The sequence below is a fragment of the Ostrinia furnacalis genome, unplaced genomic scaffold, assembly GCF_004193835.3.
Source record: "Ostrinia furnacalis isolate ACB-3 unplaced genomic scaffold, ASM419383v2 OfSCF3544, whole genome shotgun sequence".
Classification (NCBI taxonomy): Eukaryota; Metazoa; Arthropoda; class Insecta; order Lepidoptera; family Crambidae; genus Ostrinia; species Ostrinia furnacalis.
Window position 1 is genome coordinate 659,671 of NW_021133783.1, and position 16,760 is coordinate 676,430.

At 36.2% G+C, this 16,760-nt stretch overlaps 1 protein-coding gene across 1 annotated transcript in view; it reads right to left on the reverse strand.

Annotated features, from left to right (window-relative positions):
* Nucleotides 1-9,415: 9,415 nt before the first annotated feature.
* LOC114357925 (uncharacterized) overlaps nt 9,416-16,760 on the reverse strand; it is a 63,646-nt gene continuing 56,301 nt past the window's right edge. The window contains exon 2 of the mRNA XM_028311732.1: nt 9,416-11,268. Within this exon, the coding sequence (XP_028167533.1) occupies nt 9,833-11,268 (1,436 nt within the window). The 3' untranslated portion in view covers nt 9,416-9,832. The remainder of the gene's footprint in view (nt 11,269-16,760) is intronic.

Genomic DNA, 16,760 nt, shown 5'->3' on the forward strand with positions numbered 1-16,760 from the left:
CAAAATTGTGGGTGTGGGCTACACTGGGAGAGCAATCCGGCTGTTTGTAGCTCAAAAGGCAGAATAAAATGTCACTAATAACATGACTATGTAGAAGTAATTTATTTTCTGAAATAGGCTTTTAAAAAGCGCTTATAAATACACGTCCCAGTATTACCTAGACCCCACCACTGCTTCGGAACTATAAATGGGCCAGTAAAATAATTAGATTCGATGTTGTGGGTGGTAAGATTAGTGTACCACGTAGGCAGTGGTGGTGATCCAGAAATTAAACAACATACCCGCGATCAGAAATGGATGGGTGCCCATTTTAACAGCTTTGGTCGTATTTATTACAAACATCTCCATGCTTTTGGAAGCACGTCAAAAATTGGTCACAGCTATTACATGGTGGCAATGTTATATTTAGTCGTTGAACCTTTTCACAGGCCTTATGGATGGTGTCAGACAGATGACATCTGACAGAAAGGTTTCACACTTACCTTATTTACACCTTTCCTCCAATCCGCACTGGGTCGCATAATAAAGTATTGCTTGACATCTCCAAATTATCTTATCTTATTTGAAAATTATAAATAACTTGAAAAAATCGAACTGCCTAAGGTGGGAATTGAACCCACGACCTTCCGCTTGCCGGGCGACTGCTCTTCGGCGACTAGAAGATTGTTTGATTGGTTTGAGATGCGACTCTTAACGCTAAAAAATTAAATAATTATCTTATTCTTATTTATTATCATTATCTCCAAAGCTCGCGCGCTGTGTGCCAGCGCCTGCTGCGCGCGCGCAAGTTCCGAATTGACGGAAACGGTGCCGCGCGCTCCACTTGCATTTTGGGTTAAGTCGCGCGCTGATTGAGCCTGGCCTGGGTGTTCTGAAGTGCTAAAATAATAAGGCTAATAAGCAAACGCTTGCCAACTACTGGATGCGAACCTACATGGTGTTGTAGTTCGGACCGTCATTTAATGAATCTCGACTGCCTTGACTTGCTGGTTCAAATTCCAAAGGATACTTTTAACAATTGGGCTCAAGTTAAACACTTGATTCATTGATTTTATTTGTTTGTTTACGTATTCCTAGATAAAAAAACCCGAATCTTAAATAAATAAATATTTTATGTAGGTATTTTATCAACTTTTTAGTCATATTTCGTCAATTTACATTTCACAGTAAGTAACTGAAACGGTCTCACTGTCTATGTCACTGTAGAATGTTTTCAGTATGTGAATCCTTCTGAAAGTCTTGCGCTTCAGGAAATTGATTTTTTTTATTTTCTTTACTTATAAAGCTCTTGATTTTGTCAAAATTCCTGATAAATACCGATGGCAATAAATATCTTCCGGCTTGTTACCCGGGTTTCGTCGGGTAACGGCGAGAACCGTCGGACAATGGCCGGCATTGTCTCAAAGTCATTGTCAATTGTTCCGGGACCGCGTCAGAGGTAATGTCGTCTTTCTTTGCTACAATTGAATGCAACGCTTTCGGAAAGAATGCGGGGTCGTAAAGCTTAGCTTGAGGCTTGGTAGCGCAATAAAACAAAATGTTCGGAATAAATTAAATAAAGATTTTCGGAAAAAGATAAATATGTAGACGTTCTGTTTTGACTATTTAGTCCTTTGAGTGACATGAAATTATTTATTTCACCAGGAACGTGACGTGACTTTTCTAGCATATTTTTTGAGTGTAAGCGTGTAAGGCAGCAGGAAGGTATTGGATGCAGGCCGCTACTAACCGGGCGATGTGGAAATCATTGGGGAGCAGTGGACGTCCTGTGACTGAAATGATGTTGATGAAGCATCAATACTCGTAGACGTACTATACTTGTAGTTCAATAAATTCAGCAAACGTTAGTTTTAATATATCAGTTGAATAAATCATACAGTTAGCCATAAAAGGGCATTAACAACTTAATTCACATAAACGATGCTTTGGACAACTGTTACTCATCTATAATAGATAATTTTGCGGCTACAGTGAATTAGCAGTCACAAAAAGTTGAACTACTAAACTTATTCGCCGCCTACTCCATCATGAGGCCATTGACAAATCACCACGCACTCCGATGGCATTATCATCATTCAGTCTACCACTTCGCAAATATTTTTTACTAACGCTGGCCTGAATACGAAATGAGTAGAATAGAAGTGACATATGTTTGTAAATTCAATAATTTACACGTTCGTTGCTAATTAATTAAATGTATTTGGAGACTGGTGACACATGAACGGGGATATGGCAGAGTTTTACTTTTGCTGATAGGAATTTAATTTGTAATCATTTATATTAGTTTCCAAATATGTTAATCTTTTTAAGAATAAATAATATTTTTTATTCTGTATCCATAATATAGAATCAGTAGCTTTCCGCCCGCGTGGAATTTTGTCTGTCACAGAAAAACTTTATCGCGCGCGTCCCTGTTTCAAAAACCGGGATAAAAACTATCCTATGTTTATGCCATAGAGATGCCATATGTATTTGCCATAGAGATAGTTTGAGTCCCGGGACCTTTCCCGGGACTCAAACTATCTCTATGGCAAATGTCATAAAAATCGATTCAGTGGTTTAGGCGTGAAAGCAAGACAGACAGACAGACAGATTTACTTTCGCGTTTATAATATTCGTATAGATATAGATTAAGAGTAGCAGTAGGTACCAGTAACAGATATTTCTCTCTTAGAAGTGACGTAAAAAAGCTTTAAAAACTTAAAAGTTTTCTCGCGAAGTCTTGACCACTCCTAGACAATTACGATTACATTGTTACCATTAACCAGCGACTTTGTAGCCGTAAGTGTTGATAAACGCCTGACATTTCTTCACTTGCAGGTGGTCTCTCAAACCACAATTTGGTGTGCCACATTCTGTCCTAGTCGGTCTCGAGTCGACCGTTAACGATGACGCGGGGAATCGATTGTGCCCATTCGACTGCTGGAACCGACTCGACTTGGAGCAGGTTAATGAAGGTGTCAAGTTGTGATGGGTGTCCTGTAAGGGTTTATTATTAAGTGTTTTGTGGGTCATTGCTTATAATTAACACATGCATCAGGTAATAGTGGTTCTTTGAAACTGATATTTGACTAAACTGACTTTCAAGTGACAACAAAAAGCACTGATACTGGCACATAAAATACAGAAATAACTGGAACATAGATTCAATTAAAAATAAGAAAAAGTACCTAATTGCTTATCTGTTTCAAGACAAAAACGGCACGAGCAAAATATAAAACTTTTTTTTAAAGTCTGTTACCTATCCTATAGATGGATCGCAGTTTATAACCGATTAGTTTTCAAATTGGTTGAAATCTTACTTACATACTTTACGTTACAAGAAGTAGTATAGGTAATGTCACTGAATTGAACCGGAAAAAATATAATATCATGCTGAAAGTTTTTCAGTTATTACCGCCAAAGGACGCATAATTATCAAACAATAAAATTTCGGCAGCCGGCAAAGTTTTATGGTTATAAAATGAACAATCAGGTAGCACCAAACAAATACCTTTTGACTTCCTCACAAAAGCTGTTTGACGTCAACTTAGTTACACGTTATTCACAGTGCAATTTAAGTGCGACGTTGCACTTCATTTTTAAAATTTAATTTACAACCAGTAGCTAAGGGACAATCAATCTTTTGTATGTTTGTTCGTCTTTCGGACACCTTGCGCAACAGATATTGGTTCGGTAGGAATGTTTAGTGCGGTAAATTCTACTTACGAGTACATGCGAATATCGATAGAATTTGTAAACCTTACTAAATGAACCTATAGTAATGGAAGGTACCTAGTTGTTGTATAATTAAAAATAATTAATTATATGCTTATAAATTATTGAAGATCTTACAATAACTTACGAGTATATCCTGAAAAATAAACTGTCACCTTAAGCAGCTTGTCGCGAATCGAGCTAAATTTCAGTTTTTAAGTATAAATAGATTTTCATTTGTTTTAAAATTTTTAAGTTTATTTCTCGTCTTCATTTTTCATTCGAAAGCTTATTCATGATTTAAACCATAATAAAATGTTTATTGATGTTAAAATTAATAACACCGATTATACTTACACCTCTCTGCCCTATCGAGCAACAAATGACAAAGAGCTTTATTCTGTGACAGGGCTTCATTGGTCACACCTGTACGCGCGCGCACCGAGACCTGCGCTAGCGCAAGGTGCCTTATGAATAGCGCTTGGGGGGTTGGCTTAAGGCAAAGACATACAAGTCGATCTCTTTATTTGTTTTCAATTTGACGCCTAGTGATAAATGTTGGCTTGAACGGGAAATAATAATGAAGGTTATATCGAAGTATATTTTATTTACTTTTTGCTGTTAATTATTCCTCCAGAACTTGATTACTCGAGCGGTACGTAACGGTTATTCTTATTATACAGTTTGTAAATGTAGTTACGACAAATAAGTACTACTTTAGAACAAACTTACAAATTAGGTTACATACTTTTTTCATTTACATACTTACTAGCGGCCGGCCTCGGCTTCGCACGGGTGTAATGGATTTTCTCGACTTTCCTCTTCTATAATAAGCATGTTTTATACATATAAACCTTCCTCTTGAAATTCATTAAAAAAACCGAATCAAAATCCGTTTTGTAGTATTAATGATCTAAGCATACATACATAGGCATAGATAGACAGGAAAACGACTTGGTTTTATAATATGTAGAGATGTGTTGCCGACTAAATCAATAAATTATTTCAAATAACCTGCGTACGTCTTCCCCTTAACTCTTACCTCCTCTAATACGGCACCCCACTGCGCATGAATACATCACGGACAATCGGCCGCCAAAATATTTACCTCAAGCAGCTTCTGCAATTCCCATTGTCCCCACTGCCGACAGGTTTACTGCCAATTGGGGCGACAGGTATGACGGATGGCAGGGCTGGCAGTTTGCAGGTTAACACGAGATAACTTGTCAGTTATATGCGTCTTTATGGGGGAACAGATTTATGGTGTACACGGTGCTTCATTTAGTGTGGGGCCAGTTCAGTATTCTCTACCAAAATTGTACTGAAGAATTAGTGGTGTAAATGATGTTTTGTGTTTCTGACTGCATTGATTAAAGGTTTTGTAAGATTTTTTGAAGTTAAAAGTCGAAAGTATTGTACTTACCAACCTTTAGAGTTCGCCAATAGATAAAATCAAAAGTAACAGTAGTATTTCTTATTTCTTAATTTTTTATTCTTATTAATTTTTTAGCGACGACTAAGTACGAGATTATTTGAATACTTTAAAATTATTGTTTCACAAGCATCTTCTCGAAACTCACAGCCCTACTTATTCTCAATTATAACAATACCTGTATTGACAATGCTTGTTTTGTACAATCCCATTTAGACATAGAACAAAGGACAAACACCTTGCTTCTCAGTACAATTTGAATCCAGGAGCAATCCTGGACACTGGGTGGCTCCTTCGTGCGACAGATAATGGGAACTTATAATAGGAGATAAAAAAGCGCGACGAATGACTTTGAAAGTGAAGAGACACAAAAAATAAAATGGTCACCAGTAATTTTTTCGATAAAATTAAAAATACCAAATCCAGATAAAAACGTGAAATTAACTTGCTTAGCTAAGATATGGCACAACTATTACAAAATTGATTTTAGTGCCTACTTTACGATGTTGTAATGTAAGTCATATAACAAGTATTTACTTTACACACATTATTAAATTAGAATAATTAGGACTAATAAATAACAATATAATTTAAAAATATACCACTCTTCTTGTTAAGTGATGGTCCCACTACAACTAAATTGTCCAAAATCCAATCCCATTTAGACATAGAACAAATGACACACCATTAATGTTGATAATTATGAACATTAGAAATTAAACATTTGAAATCCACACCATAACTGCATTTTCTAATTTGTCTTTTCCCGCGACTTTTATAATACGAAGATTATGAAAATTTGGCAAGAGGCTTGATAAAACGAGATACGAGAACGAAAGAGATAAAAACATTAATTTTATTTTGTGGTACATACATAGTACACTAGTAATAATAATTACAATGATGTCAAATCGATAAATAAATAATTTGTGTAGTAGCTTCATTAAAACTTTGTAGACAACAGTGCCACCTATCACATCAATATCAAACTAAACAGTTACCGGTATGCGCTTACGCTCACAGATGGCGCTACAAGTCAAAACATAGTATGGATCAGCTTTTTAAGTCATAAGTTAGGAGCTTCCGTAGCTTAGAGCTTAAACTTCTTTTTCTATGAGAATACATTTTAATCATTTGGATAAAATTTTACTAGGGTAGTCTAATAAATTAAATGATAGGTACATAGGAAAAATCTTATAGAGACCTGTTATAGCACTACCTAGTGGAAAATTATTGAACTAACATTTTCGTTGCCACAGTTCGTTGTCATTAGAAGGTAGTTGCAGTTTTTGCTCACAGGTGGCGCTGATATACCAATGATTAAAAAAAATATAATTTTGCTAACTTTTGTTAAAGTAATCCTACTTACTAAAAATTTTGAATCATAAACTGTTGAATAAAATTGATTTTAAGTAATAAGCTAATTACATAATAATTAATAGCAGGGGCTGTATTAGAACGTAGTCATTCATAATTTTCCATTGGCAGAGACTTACCAACCAAAACGGAACATAAATTTTGTACTATCTACTTAAATCGTCAAACCGCCTACGCGCCTGAAGAAAATTATAAGAATGTTATTGCATCGTTTGTCAATGAAATACAATGAAATCAACTTTTGACAGAAGTGACAAAGCATTTATTATGTTATGCATAGTGTACACTTGGTATTGTTTTGAATTAAAAAAAAAATTAATCATCATCAATCATATCAATGAATGCCATTTTGTGCTTGTTATTATGACAGCTGCCGTTATTAAATCCAAACACATTATCTTTTTACAATCCGCGGTTCTCTCATTATTGTGGATTAAAATAATCCCATTGTTTTAAAGATTTACAGCTCGTTAATTCATAATTATTCAAAACGACGAGCGTAGTTCCGGGAGCGCTGGCAAAAAATTGTCCATACTACCTACCTACCTACTCATAGAAAAGAATAGAATAGACAATTAATTTGCTACTAATAAGAAAATGTATTGAAAATTTGACATGTAGTAATGAACATTAAAAATAAATTTCTTATTCTTATTGTTGACACTAATTTTCCATATAAATTAAAGGATTCTCTTGTATATCTTATATTTTCGACAGTAGGCAGAAAAAAACAATCGACTCTGTAGCTCAGTGGCATGATTAAAATATTATAGCAGTCGTACGCATGCCTAACTTCCAAGTAAAGTCTTAAGTTCGAGTCACAACCTGAAGCGAATATTTATCCCATTACGTACCCTTAAACTTACCCTTGGTAGAGTTCTTCGCGAATTCACAGAACATGTTCTCCTTGTTCCAATCATGTTTAATTTCAGAAGAGAAATCATAAATTCCTCAATCAATACCCGGATGACCGGGTCGGGGCCGGAGCCGGTCTCTATGGCGACTGCGCCACAACACTGCGATCGTTTTGAATTTCTTGAAACTCTCCTTTAATCGAGGTCTACGTTGTGTGAATGCAGGGTTAGCATTCCTGAATATTTCAATAACTGTTTCTTTAGGTTGGTTGCTTTAACTTGGGTAGGTAAACTAAAGTTGCTCGAGCAATATTGTACCTGAAATTTTTTGCCGCATTTGACCTGTTGGCGTTTCTGTTATCATAGTTGTACAACTTTCAGCCTAATTTGCCTCTACATAAACTTTTTTGTTGTTTCAGTTATAAAATTGATAGAGGTTGTATTATTTCAATGCGCATCTCTACTTTTTTAAGCCTTCCAAAATTAAGAACTTGTTAGAGTATGGTTAACATGTCAGTTCTCTGTAATTGGTTGTTGACCTGTCAATAAAGCTTCACTTACATGCTATTTTTTTGTATGTACACCTACTCATACCTACTCAACGTATGAAAATAGAAAACGTATGAATGCCTAGAATAAAATATCTTATTATCTATTAAATCTTTAGTTGTTGAAAAATGTACCCGCAGTCAGTAAACATTTAGCTTCAGACAGCTCGATTCTCATATACGGAAATCACGTCACAGAGTTTGCCCTATACCCGCTAATTGGTTGCGTAGTAATTGCCAGCAAAGTGTGAACAAACATCACTCTCAAACTTTATGTTAACACTGGGGCTTGCTACTATTAGATTCTTATCTATGAAATTAGCGTTTTATATGGAGCTTCGCGAAAATTTCATTCTTCCATACTAACATTTTTGCGTATTTTGAATTAAGTAGATTAAGACAACATTAAGCATGTGAAAAGCTAAGAATTTTTTGAAAATTGGTATCTGCATAAAATATTTTTATTTTTGTAACGGAAACGGACGAACTGTTTTTGAAGATTTAATTCTAATTGAAAAAAAAAAAAATTGTAAATATTTTATACTACGTAAAAGTAAGTCCTTGATTGATTTCGATTTTTTCATAAAAAAGAATCATGAACATAGCTATAATATGAAAGGAATTACATACTAATGAATATTGAAGAAAAAAAACGCTATTTTCATAGGACCTAATATTATGTATTCTGTGCTGAGGCTGATAGTGAACAATGCTTTGGTATGAGCGTGGGCCAAATTCCGAATTTAAAGTCCTGTGTGTCCATTGTGCGTAGTGGTGACGTCACTGCGCAGTCGCACCTGTTGACCTCGGCATATGTGCTGGCGGTTGGGACTCCCGTTTTATGCGTTACTTTTGTATTTGTTTTGAACTAAAAGGGTAACTGGCCAAAATTCAACGACCCCTTTTTATGGGTTGAATGGCACTTCACTCGTACCTACATTATCTATTTTATTTCAACCTTAACAATAGAGGGAGTCGAACCCAAAATAAAACTAAAACTACCTACTTATGTTGGATTAGCTTTCCGTGGAATTTTGTCTGTCACAGAAATACTTTATCGCGCGCGTCTCTGTTTCAAAAACCGCGTTAAAAACTATCTTATGTCCTTTCCCGGTACTCAAAATATCTGTGTGCCTTTAATCAAAATCGGTTCAGTGGTTTAGATGTGAAAGCAAGATAGACAGAGTTACTTTCGCATTTATAATATTAGTATGAATATGAGATAGTATGGATTTTTCATTAATTGATAGTAGTATTTCTGCTATTTTTTGTAACAGATAGGCCTATGTCATAACCACCAATGTACACCCAGTGAAGGTTAAGTACAGCTGCAGCAGTAGTTTAATCGTGTGAATCGATTCACTTGCTGAAATACTTAAATCGATTTCGATTTATAAAATACATAATAGATCAGGATTTGTATCCAGTTATCCAGTTCGGAAAGTAACTAATATTCTCTAAGCATACGGGAAATTAAACTTAAGGACTTTGAATAAAAGAATAGTCAGTATATTTCAGTTTTTTATTTCCACCGAAAATATTCCTCTCTACAGAAACATGAGGAAGGCCTGAATAGTAATGGAATGTGTAAGTACCTACAGACCGTGTGATGATGAGTGTTACAAACTGCTAAATAAATACAGACGAGAAAACAACAAACAATGGCCGTGATCTTGATCTAATGCAGTAACTACAAATATACATGAAACTCTGATAAAATCTCTAAAAAACACTTTAAATTTACGTGAGCGTACATTACAATATATACAAACAACTAAACGTAATAATACATTAACTGGATAAAGTACATCGTGTACCCTGTTATTTACACAGCTAAAAACTATAGTTACACATCTATTACAATAATTATTATTTTTTCTAGGTGCATTGCTCTGATTAAACTTTTGACGATCTCAGATCTAGTTTTAAACCATAATGGTGTTGCCGATGATACTTTCTTTACCATCGAGTAATTCTGAGTACCCAGACTCATCACTGCAAGCGCTGTCGTTGTCTCCAGCATTCTTGAACACTTCCGTCTCAGTGCTCGAGTGCAAACTGTCGACATCAGTCAAATTGTCTAAGAGAGGCTCGAATTTAGAGTCAAAACCGTCCAGAATGGATTCTACGCGTAAAGGCGGATAAGTCGACCGTCGACGAAAGTTTTTCTCCCCAATCGGTACATGATTTACTTCCTCTGAAGAGGTCATGCTGGGACACTCACTCTCACTGCCCATAGCGTGAATGGAGCTCGTGTAGCTCCTGATACTCCCTCTAGTAGAACGGTCGAAGTTTTGCCCAAAGACCGGTGCACATTCTTCCTCGCTCTCCGAATGCTCTTTCAGAGTTTCCTCGTGGGGGAAGTTGGAAGGAAGCGAGGATGGCTCAGTGTCGGAGGAGGTGACCGTGCTCGCGGTCTCGCAGCCCGAAGAAACGGATCCGTCGTCGCTATCCGTGACGAGGAAGTTACTTTGAGGTAGCAGCTGCAGACTCTTGCTCTCGCCTTCGGAATCTGTCTTAGTCTCGTTTGATTCCGAGATGGCTTCGAGCGTCTGCAGCCTCGACTCCACGTTCTCTGATTCGATATGACTAGTTTCGTTTTCAGTACAATTCTCGCTCTTCTGGACAAGAAGATTGATCAGTTCATCTGATACTGGCTCGTGTCCTTCTGAGCTCGTCCGGGTCCTGCTCATGACGCCCTCTGGGCATGACATTTTCCGTGGTGACTTCATTTCTGGTCGTCGCCTGTCGAGGGTTTGTGAACCGAAGAAATTGTCAATGCTCTCCTTGCTCGTCCAGTTGTTGCAAACGGTCTGAGTTGCGTTCATCTCAGCTTCCTCCTCGTCTTCCTCAGAGCACAATTCTTCGATAGCTCCAAGTTTGGGTGCCGATTTAGATCGTTCAAGTGGAGGTCGGTAATTCATTGCGCCTACGCTCAGTAGAATTTTTCTTCTGGGCATGCTGGGGTTGTCATATATGCTGTTGGCGAGACTCAACCTCGCGTTTTGTTTAGAGATTCTGTCCTTTTTGAATTCGACTAGGGCCTGTTTCAGTTTGACCTGTAGTTCCTCTGTGATTTTCTTTGATATGGATTCTTTGGTGCATAGAACGGCATGGCATCTAAGTTCGTGCTTGAGTTTCTTTCCCTCGTGGCGGTAGACCCAGCAGAAGAGCTTGGGGTAGTGAGGTGGGCTGGCGCAGTAGGTGACGCGGTGCGACCAGTACTCGGTGAGACCGTGTTCTTTGGTGAACCCTTTGAGGCCGGAGTTGGTGACTGACAACTTCATGACGACGTCAGGCTTTGTCGACTGCTGGTAGTTTCTCCACAGCGTTGCCAGTGGCTTCTCTATGCAGCTCTCACCTGGAATGAGAAAAAGAAATCATTAAAGTTTTTGGAAGGTACTTTACAAATCCTACGATAATTTGAGGTAAACAACTAAAGATTCTTGTATCTAATTTAATGTATGCAGGTGTTTTAAATTCGTTAAAGTGTATGTGGAAGGTTTCTAAACAATAGGTCGACCCTCGGATTTGGTTCGCTGAACTAGAACGAGGATGTTTCGAGGAGCAGTCCCTTTTGCTTTCAAGTTCAGTATCTGTTAAAATTACCTCTCTGGCTGTCAATATTACATTTTGGGTATAAAATATTTGCGGAATTGACTAAATTAAAAGTACCTTTTAGTATCAATTGGCAGGTGGAATGTGAATTCGATTGGTAATTTTAAACCGATGTTAAGTGATTTCGATTGCATAATATAGCGATGGAATAATACATTAATATTAGCTTGAAAAATACTGTTTACATTTGCGTTAACGAGAATTGATGAATAAAATATGATATTCAAAGTACTGTTGTGGTTTATTGGGAAAACTAAACGTACAGCATTAATACATGCGAATATTAAGATGAATGTGACCTAGTTACATATTTTAGTAGCCGGTTTTCAAATAAAAACACAATTTAACATAATGGAAAATGCTATCGTGCATTCATCGAGAATGTATTTTTCCAATATAAAGATTAAAAATGCCTAATTTACATGGGAATACATATTACCATTATGTATAAAAAACGGATTAGCTGGTAAATAAAAACACATTTTCATGTCATGGATTCTTTTATAGATACCTATAAATGTCGATACCTATAGCGGATGCATCATAATACATGTCTAACAAAACTATTTATTAATTTATAATATCAGCCGCTAGCTAAGTAATCAGTAATGACTGTCAGATTAGTATCATTATACTGTTCATAAAGGCAGGAATGCTCAAAATAGCAAGTTTGCTAATAAATAGCTTAAACGTTATCATTTTCATAAGGCGTCGTGTTAATATTTTAAGCACATTCTGAAATTATGATAATTTTGCACCTATAAACTCATTGTTTACTTTTAAATTTATTATTTAGACTAGCTTAAGCCTGTCGGTTCGCCGCTGACTCTTACATCCTTCCTTTTAGGGAAATTATTTAAAGCAACTGAACTAAATAACGTCACAGTGGTATAAAAGGAACATAAAGTTAGTGAGCTATTTTATACTAAAAATTCAAGGAAACAAGAAGTCAACAAACGTATTTTTGGAATTGACAACTAATATTCTTGACTCTATTTTTATTAGATTACATGCATAAATTACTGTTTCATTTGTATGATTCGGGCAATGCGTAAAAAGGTCGAGACAAACATACAATTTATCGAATGTAAATAACATTTACGTTCTTATTTTAGCACTCTTATTTCAGGATGTTCAATGATTGCTGAAGCCGAAATGGAGTGCTAAAAACTGCTAACTTAATTCCTTGAAATAGCTCTACGTAAGAGACGTAACTTTTAGCAATTTGATTATTTAAAAAAACATTGTTCGCAACACGTTATAACTTCACAATGTTCAATTATTATGAATGAGACTGCTTTGTTCTGGAAACATAATAACAACTCTTGACAGTTCTATTAAACTTCTGAAGATTTGTTACTGTAGGAGCTGTTAAATAGAAGTAACTGTCAATATTAGGTTGATGACTTTTACAATGTGACTCGTGTACATAAGTTTCAATACATGTAAGATTGTAAGAAAGGTATTCCACGTTTATGAGTGAGTTATGCCTCTCCATCGGTCACGGCTTGATTGACGAATGTACTATCTATCTAATAACGTATTACTTGTTCCGTAAGTGACTTGGGTTCCATTCGTAGATGATTGAAATTCAATGCTACAAGTAAAATCTTAATCAAATCAAACAAAATATTTGTGGAACATTAAGTAAATTAGGTAGTAAGAATCACTATGGGTGTCTTGAATAGAAAATGTACTTCCAAACTTAGAGCATACTATAACGAAAGTATTACGGCTGCAGCGTGCTCACTGCTCATAAAGCACTTTTTTCAGCATTTTTATGATAAAAGGTGTTATGAAAGATACCTTTCAGCCTACACATCATGCGAACAAAGTAGCATGATGTAATAATGCAAACAAATTAGGATCTAGTGCAAAATATGAGATATATTCGCCACTCACGCCTCCACGCGTCGAGGCGTCGTGACTTCCTCGACGCAGGCGCATAGGAAGTTGCTAAATTTCATCGTACCGTGCTAATTTCGTATTTGGAAGGCTAATTTATTTTTTGAAATGTATCGACGAATTGTGAAATACTCGTATATAGCGCAGGACCGTTCATTATGGAAAACCTTGGGGGAAGCCTTTGTCCAGCAGTGGACGTCATTTGGCTGAAACGAACGAACTATTCTAATAATAAAGCTGAAGAGCTTGTTTGTTTGCTTAAATGCGCTAATGTCAGGAACTACTTGAAACAAAATTGTGTTGGATAGCCCAGGCTTTAGCATATTACCCTACAGCCATTAGGGGAGGAGCAGTGAATAACTATGTTGCAAAAACGGGAAAAATCAACTATTTTCAGACGTATGAAGTCGCGGTCACAGCTAGTACAGTAATAAAATACAGGTAGGTAAGAGGTATTTAAAGGTAGGTTTGAGTGAACTAGGCTTAAGAAGAAAACTGAAACCAGCTTGGTTGTGAGATGGTGACATCAGCAACCTCGGAAAGGTCATAATGTCCCTCGTTTTGTAGCGTAATGTCCGCTAGTTCCTTTTGCTCGGACGCGCTCGGCTTGACACGGCGACATAAAACTTTTACGACAATGTTGGTAAACATCGTGTAAATTGCTACAATTTATACGGCCTTAGTGCAGTTATTATTTTATAACGTTTTCGTCTCGAACCAATAAAATATTTTATATCAGAATTCATGAAGTTTTCTAACAAGCAATAAGAACCTGACTGTAAGTTTAATTTTCTGCATTGGTTTGGTATAAGATAAGATGAGAAAATATTTGGCTGAAATGAAGTTATTTGGAACACAAGTGTTTTCCCACGGCGTGTGATTCATGCTGCGAAGCCGGTATTCAGTGGTGGGTAAAATAGTTCTAAAGAAAGCAGAATTATTTACTATTCTGTAGCTAATAGTTTACTGAGGAAGCCATTTTGTGATACAATAACAACGTTATTTCATCTACTGGAAGTGTTTGTTATTTTTTGGCACGAAAATATTTACTTCGCAAGTCTATAAATTATAAAGACGTAAACTTAACTTAATTAGTTTCGCGTATTCATTGACGCAAAAGGCCAAAACCCTCCTTACTTTTTGTTCGAATAATTAAACAATATAAAAACAAGTCAATATTTTTTGCCAAACAACTGATTTATGTTTATTAAGAGTCAAATTACGTAACGACATCGATGTTGAGCGATAGAACTCGTCAGCAGACGAGACCTTTTATGGCGATGGTCATGGCCGTATTTGGCGAACTAGTACAGACTAGTTCGTCGAATACGCCATAAACATCTAATATGGATTGAATAGAGTTGATTTGTGATTAGAAGCAATAAATTCATTAATCAAAAAGAGTTTATTAACCAGCAAAGGAGAATTTTAATTAAAGTTCGTAAGATCAAGTTCAGTGAACGACTTATTAATCGTAAAGAAATAATCTGAATTCAATATCATAAAAGACGTTTGTGCGTGCGAAACATTAAATTGATTGAATTGATAAGTCCAATCACGCGTTCATTTGCAATTTGTTTTGACGCTTCGTCCTTCGACACTGATGTTGTTCGATATGATCGATATCAATGACTTATTAAACCTTAAATGACCTTCATGTCTTCAATAATGCACAGTAATAATTTGTAATTTCAAACCAATAGGCTTTTTTTGACCGAATATCTCTGAAGGGTATATTTGTATGAAGTCAACATGCTCTGATTCATTGAACTCTTCAAGGTTCTTGAATTTTATGAACTCGGTCATATAGGCATAATACCTGCCTGGATATAATGGAATAATTTTTGTGCAAATAGTGACGGAATTTTTGAATCTGCTGGAATAAGTGACAACAACAGATAGTTTTAAAAATTATGTAGGCATAATAACGTATATTGTGCTGTATTGTATTATGCCACTAGCACTGCCTCAATCTTCTATGTTCCTCGATCGTGTGAGATAACTAAGATAAGATAATTATAGTTAAAGACAAGTAACAAGTGAGACATTAAAGCATTGAGTTGATTTTATCGAAGTCATTTCTCAAGGAAGGCCCCAGGACACGATTGAGCCATCCTCCGGTATTCATCTTCAGCAGACCACTCGCGTATCGTTGCGCCACTAGTTGCGCAAACGCACGCGTTACACATCGCCACAATTGGACGCACCGGCTCGTACGCTGTTGCCAATGCTGGCTCTCAATGGAGACTAATCGGTGATTTCGACAAACTTACCGCTTGTTTTGCATTGTAAAAACATTGTTGTAGAAGTATAATGGTGACAGTTTAGAGGTTCAAAACCGCACCTTTTTTAATCTAGAACTCTTTTTAGGGATCTAATTCCATCGATGCTATTTGATAAGTAAAAGAATATTCTAGTGACAGACTAAAAATAATTGACGTGCCTTAGAAAAAACTAAAACCGAACAAATCTCGAGCAATAAAATGAAGCAACTAGGAAACCGTTTACAGAAACGTGACCTTACGTATTCAAATTTCGATCAGCTGATAATTACTTCCCCGTTTCGATTACATCGGGACGTCGGTGCTTCCCCACTCTGGGACATTGTGTAATGTAATAAGAAACAAGTGAAGAAAAACACTTCAATCACGCTTTCTGTCTTCCTTGTGCAATTGTGTATTCATAAGGAAAAGAGAATTTAATGTCCTTAATCCATAAAGCCAATTTTTGTCAGTGGTTTTGTAGAGTAATATCTCTCGTTTACCTAGATGATTTTCCTTGTAGTTGGCGAGGTCAACTTTTAGGTATAATTATGAGATTAAACTAGCTTACTTGTAAGCGACGTTCAATTTTAATTATACGAAGATGGCTCTGGAACACAGGACGTAGACTACACTGTTAAACTGTCTCGGACAAGGAGAGAGTATAATTCAGTGGGCATATGCAAGTATAACATTCAAGTATGAAATATGTAGTTATAGCAGATTTTAAAAGCTATTTTTCGTAGACTGAAATATTCTAATTTATTCTAAAAACTATCTTTGTAGGAGTTAAGTAGAAACCCCTGAAATTGTTGTAAATTAGTTCGTTAAGGATATAGTTTATGCTGCCGGGAGTACGGAACTTGAAAATCTCAGTCCCATTTAAATATCAAAGCGCCTGAATAAATTTTAATGAACCGCATTCATAATGCGCATAATTAATTAGTTCCCAGATGGTGGTACGAGTCATATCTTGAAACTGAGCATAAAGTTTCAAAGACATACGCTGAGTATATTCAAATTAACAAATATCTAAACACCAGCTATGACACGTGCTTTTGGGATGGTA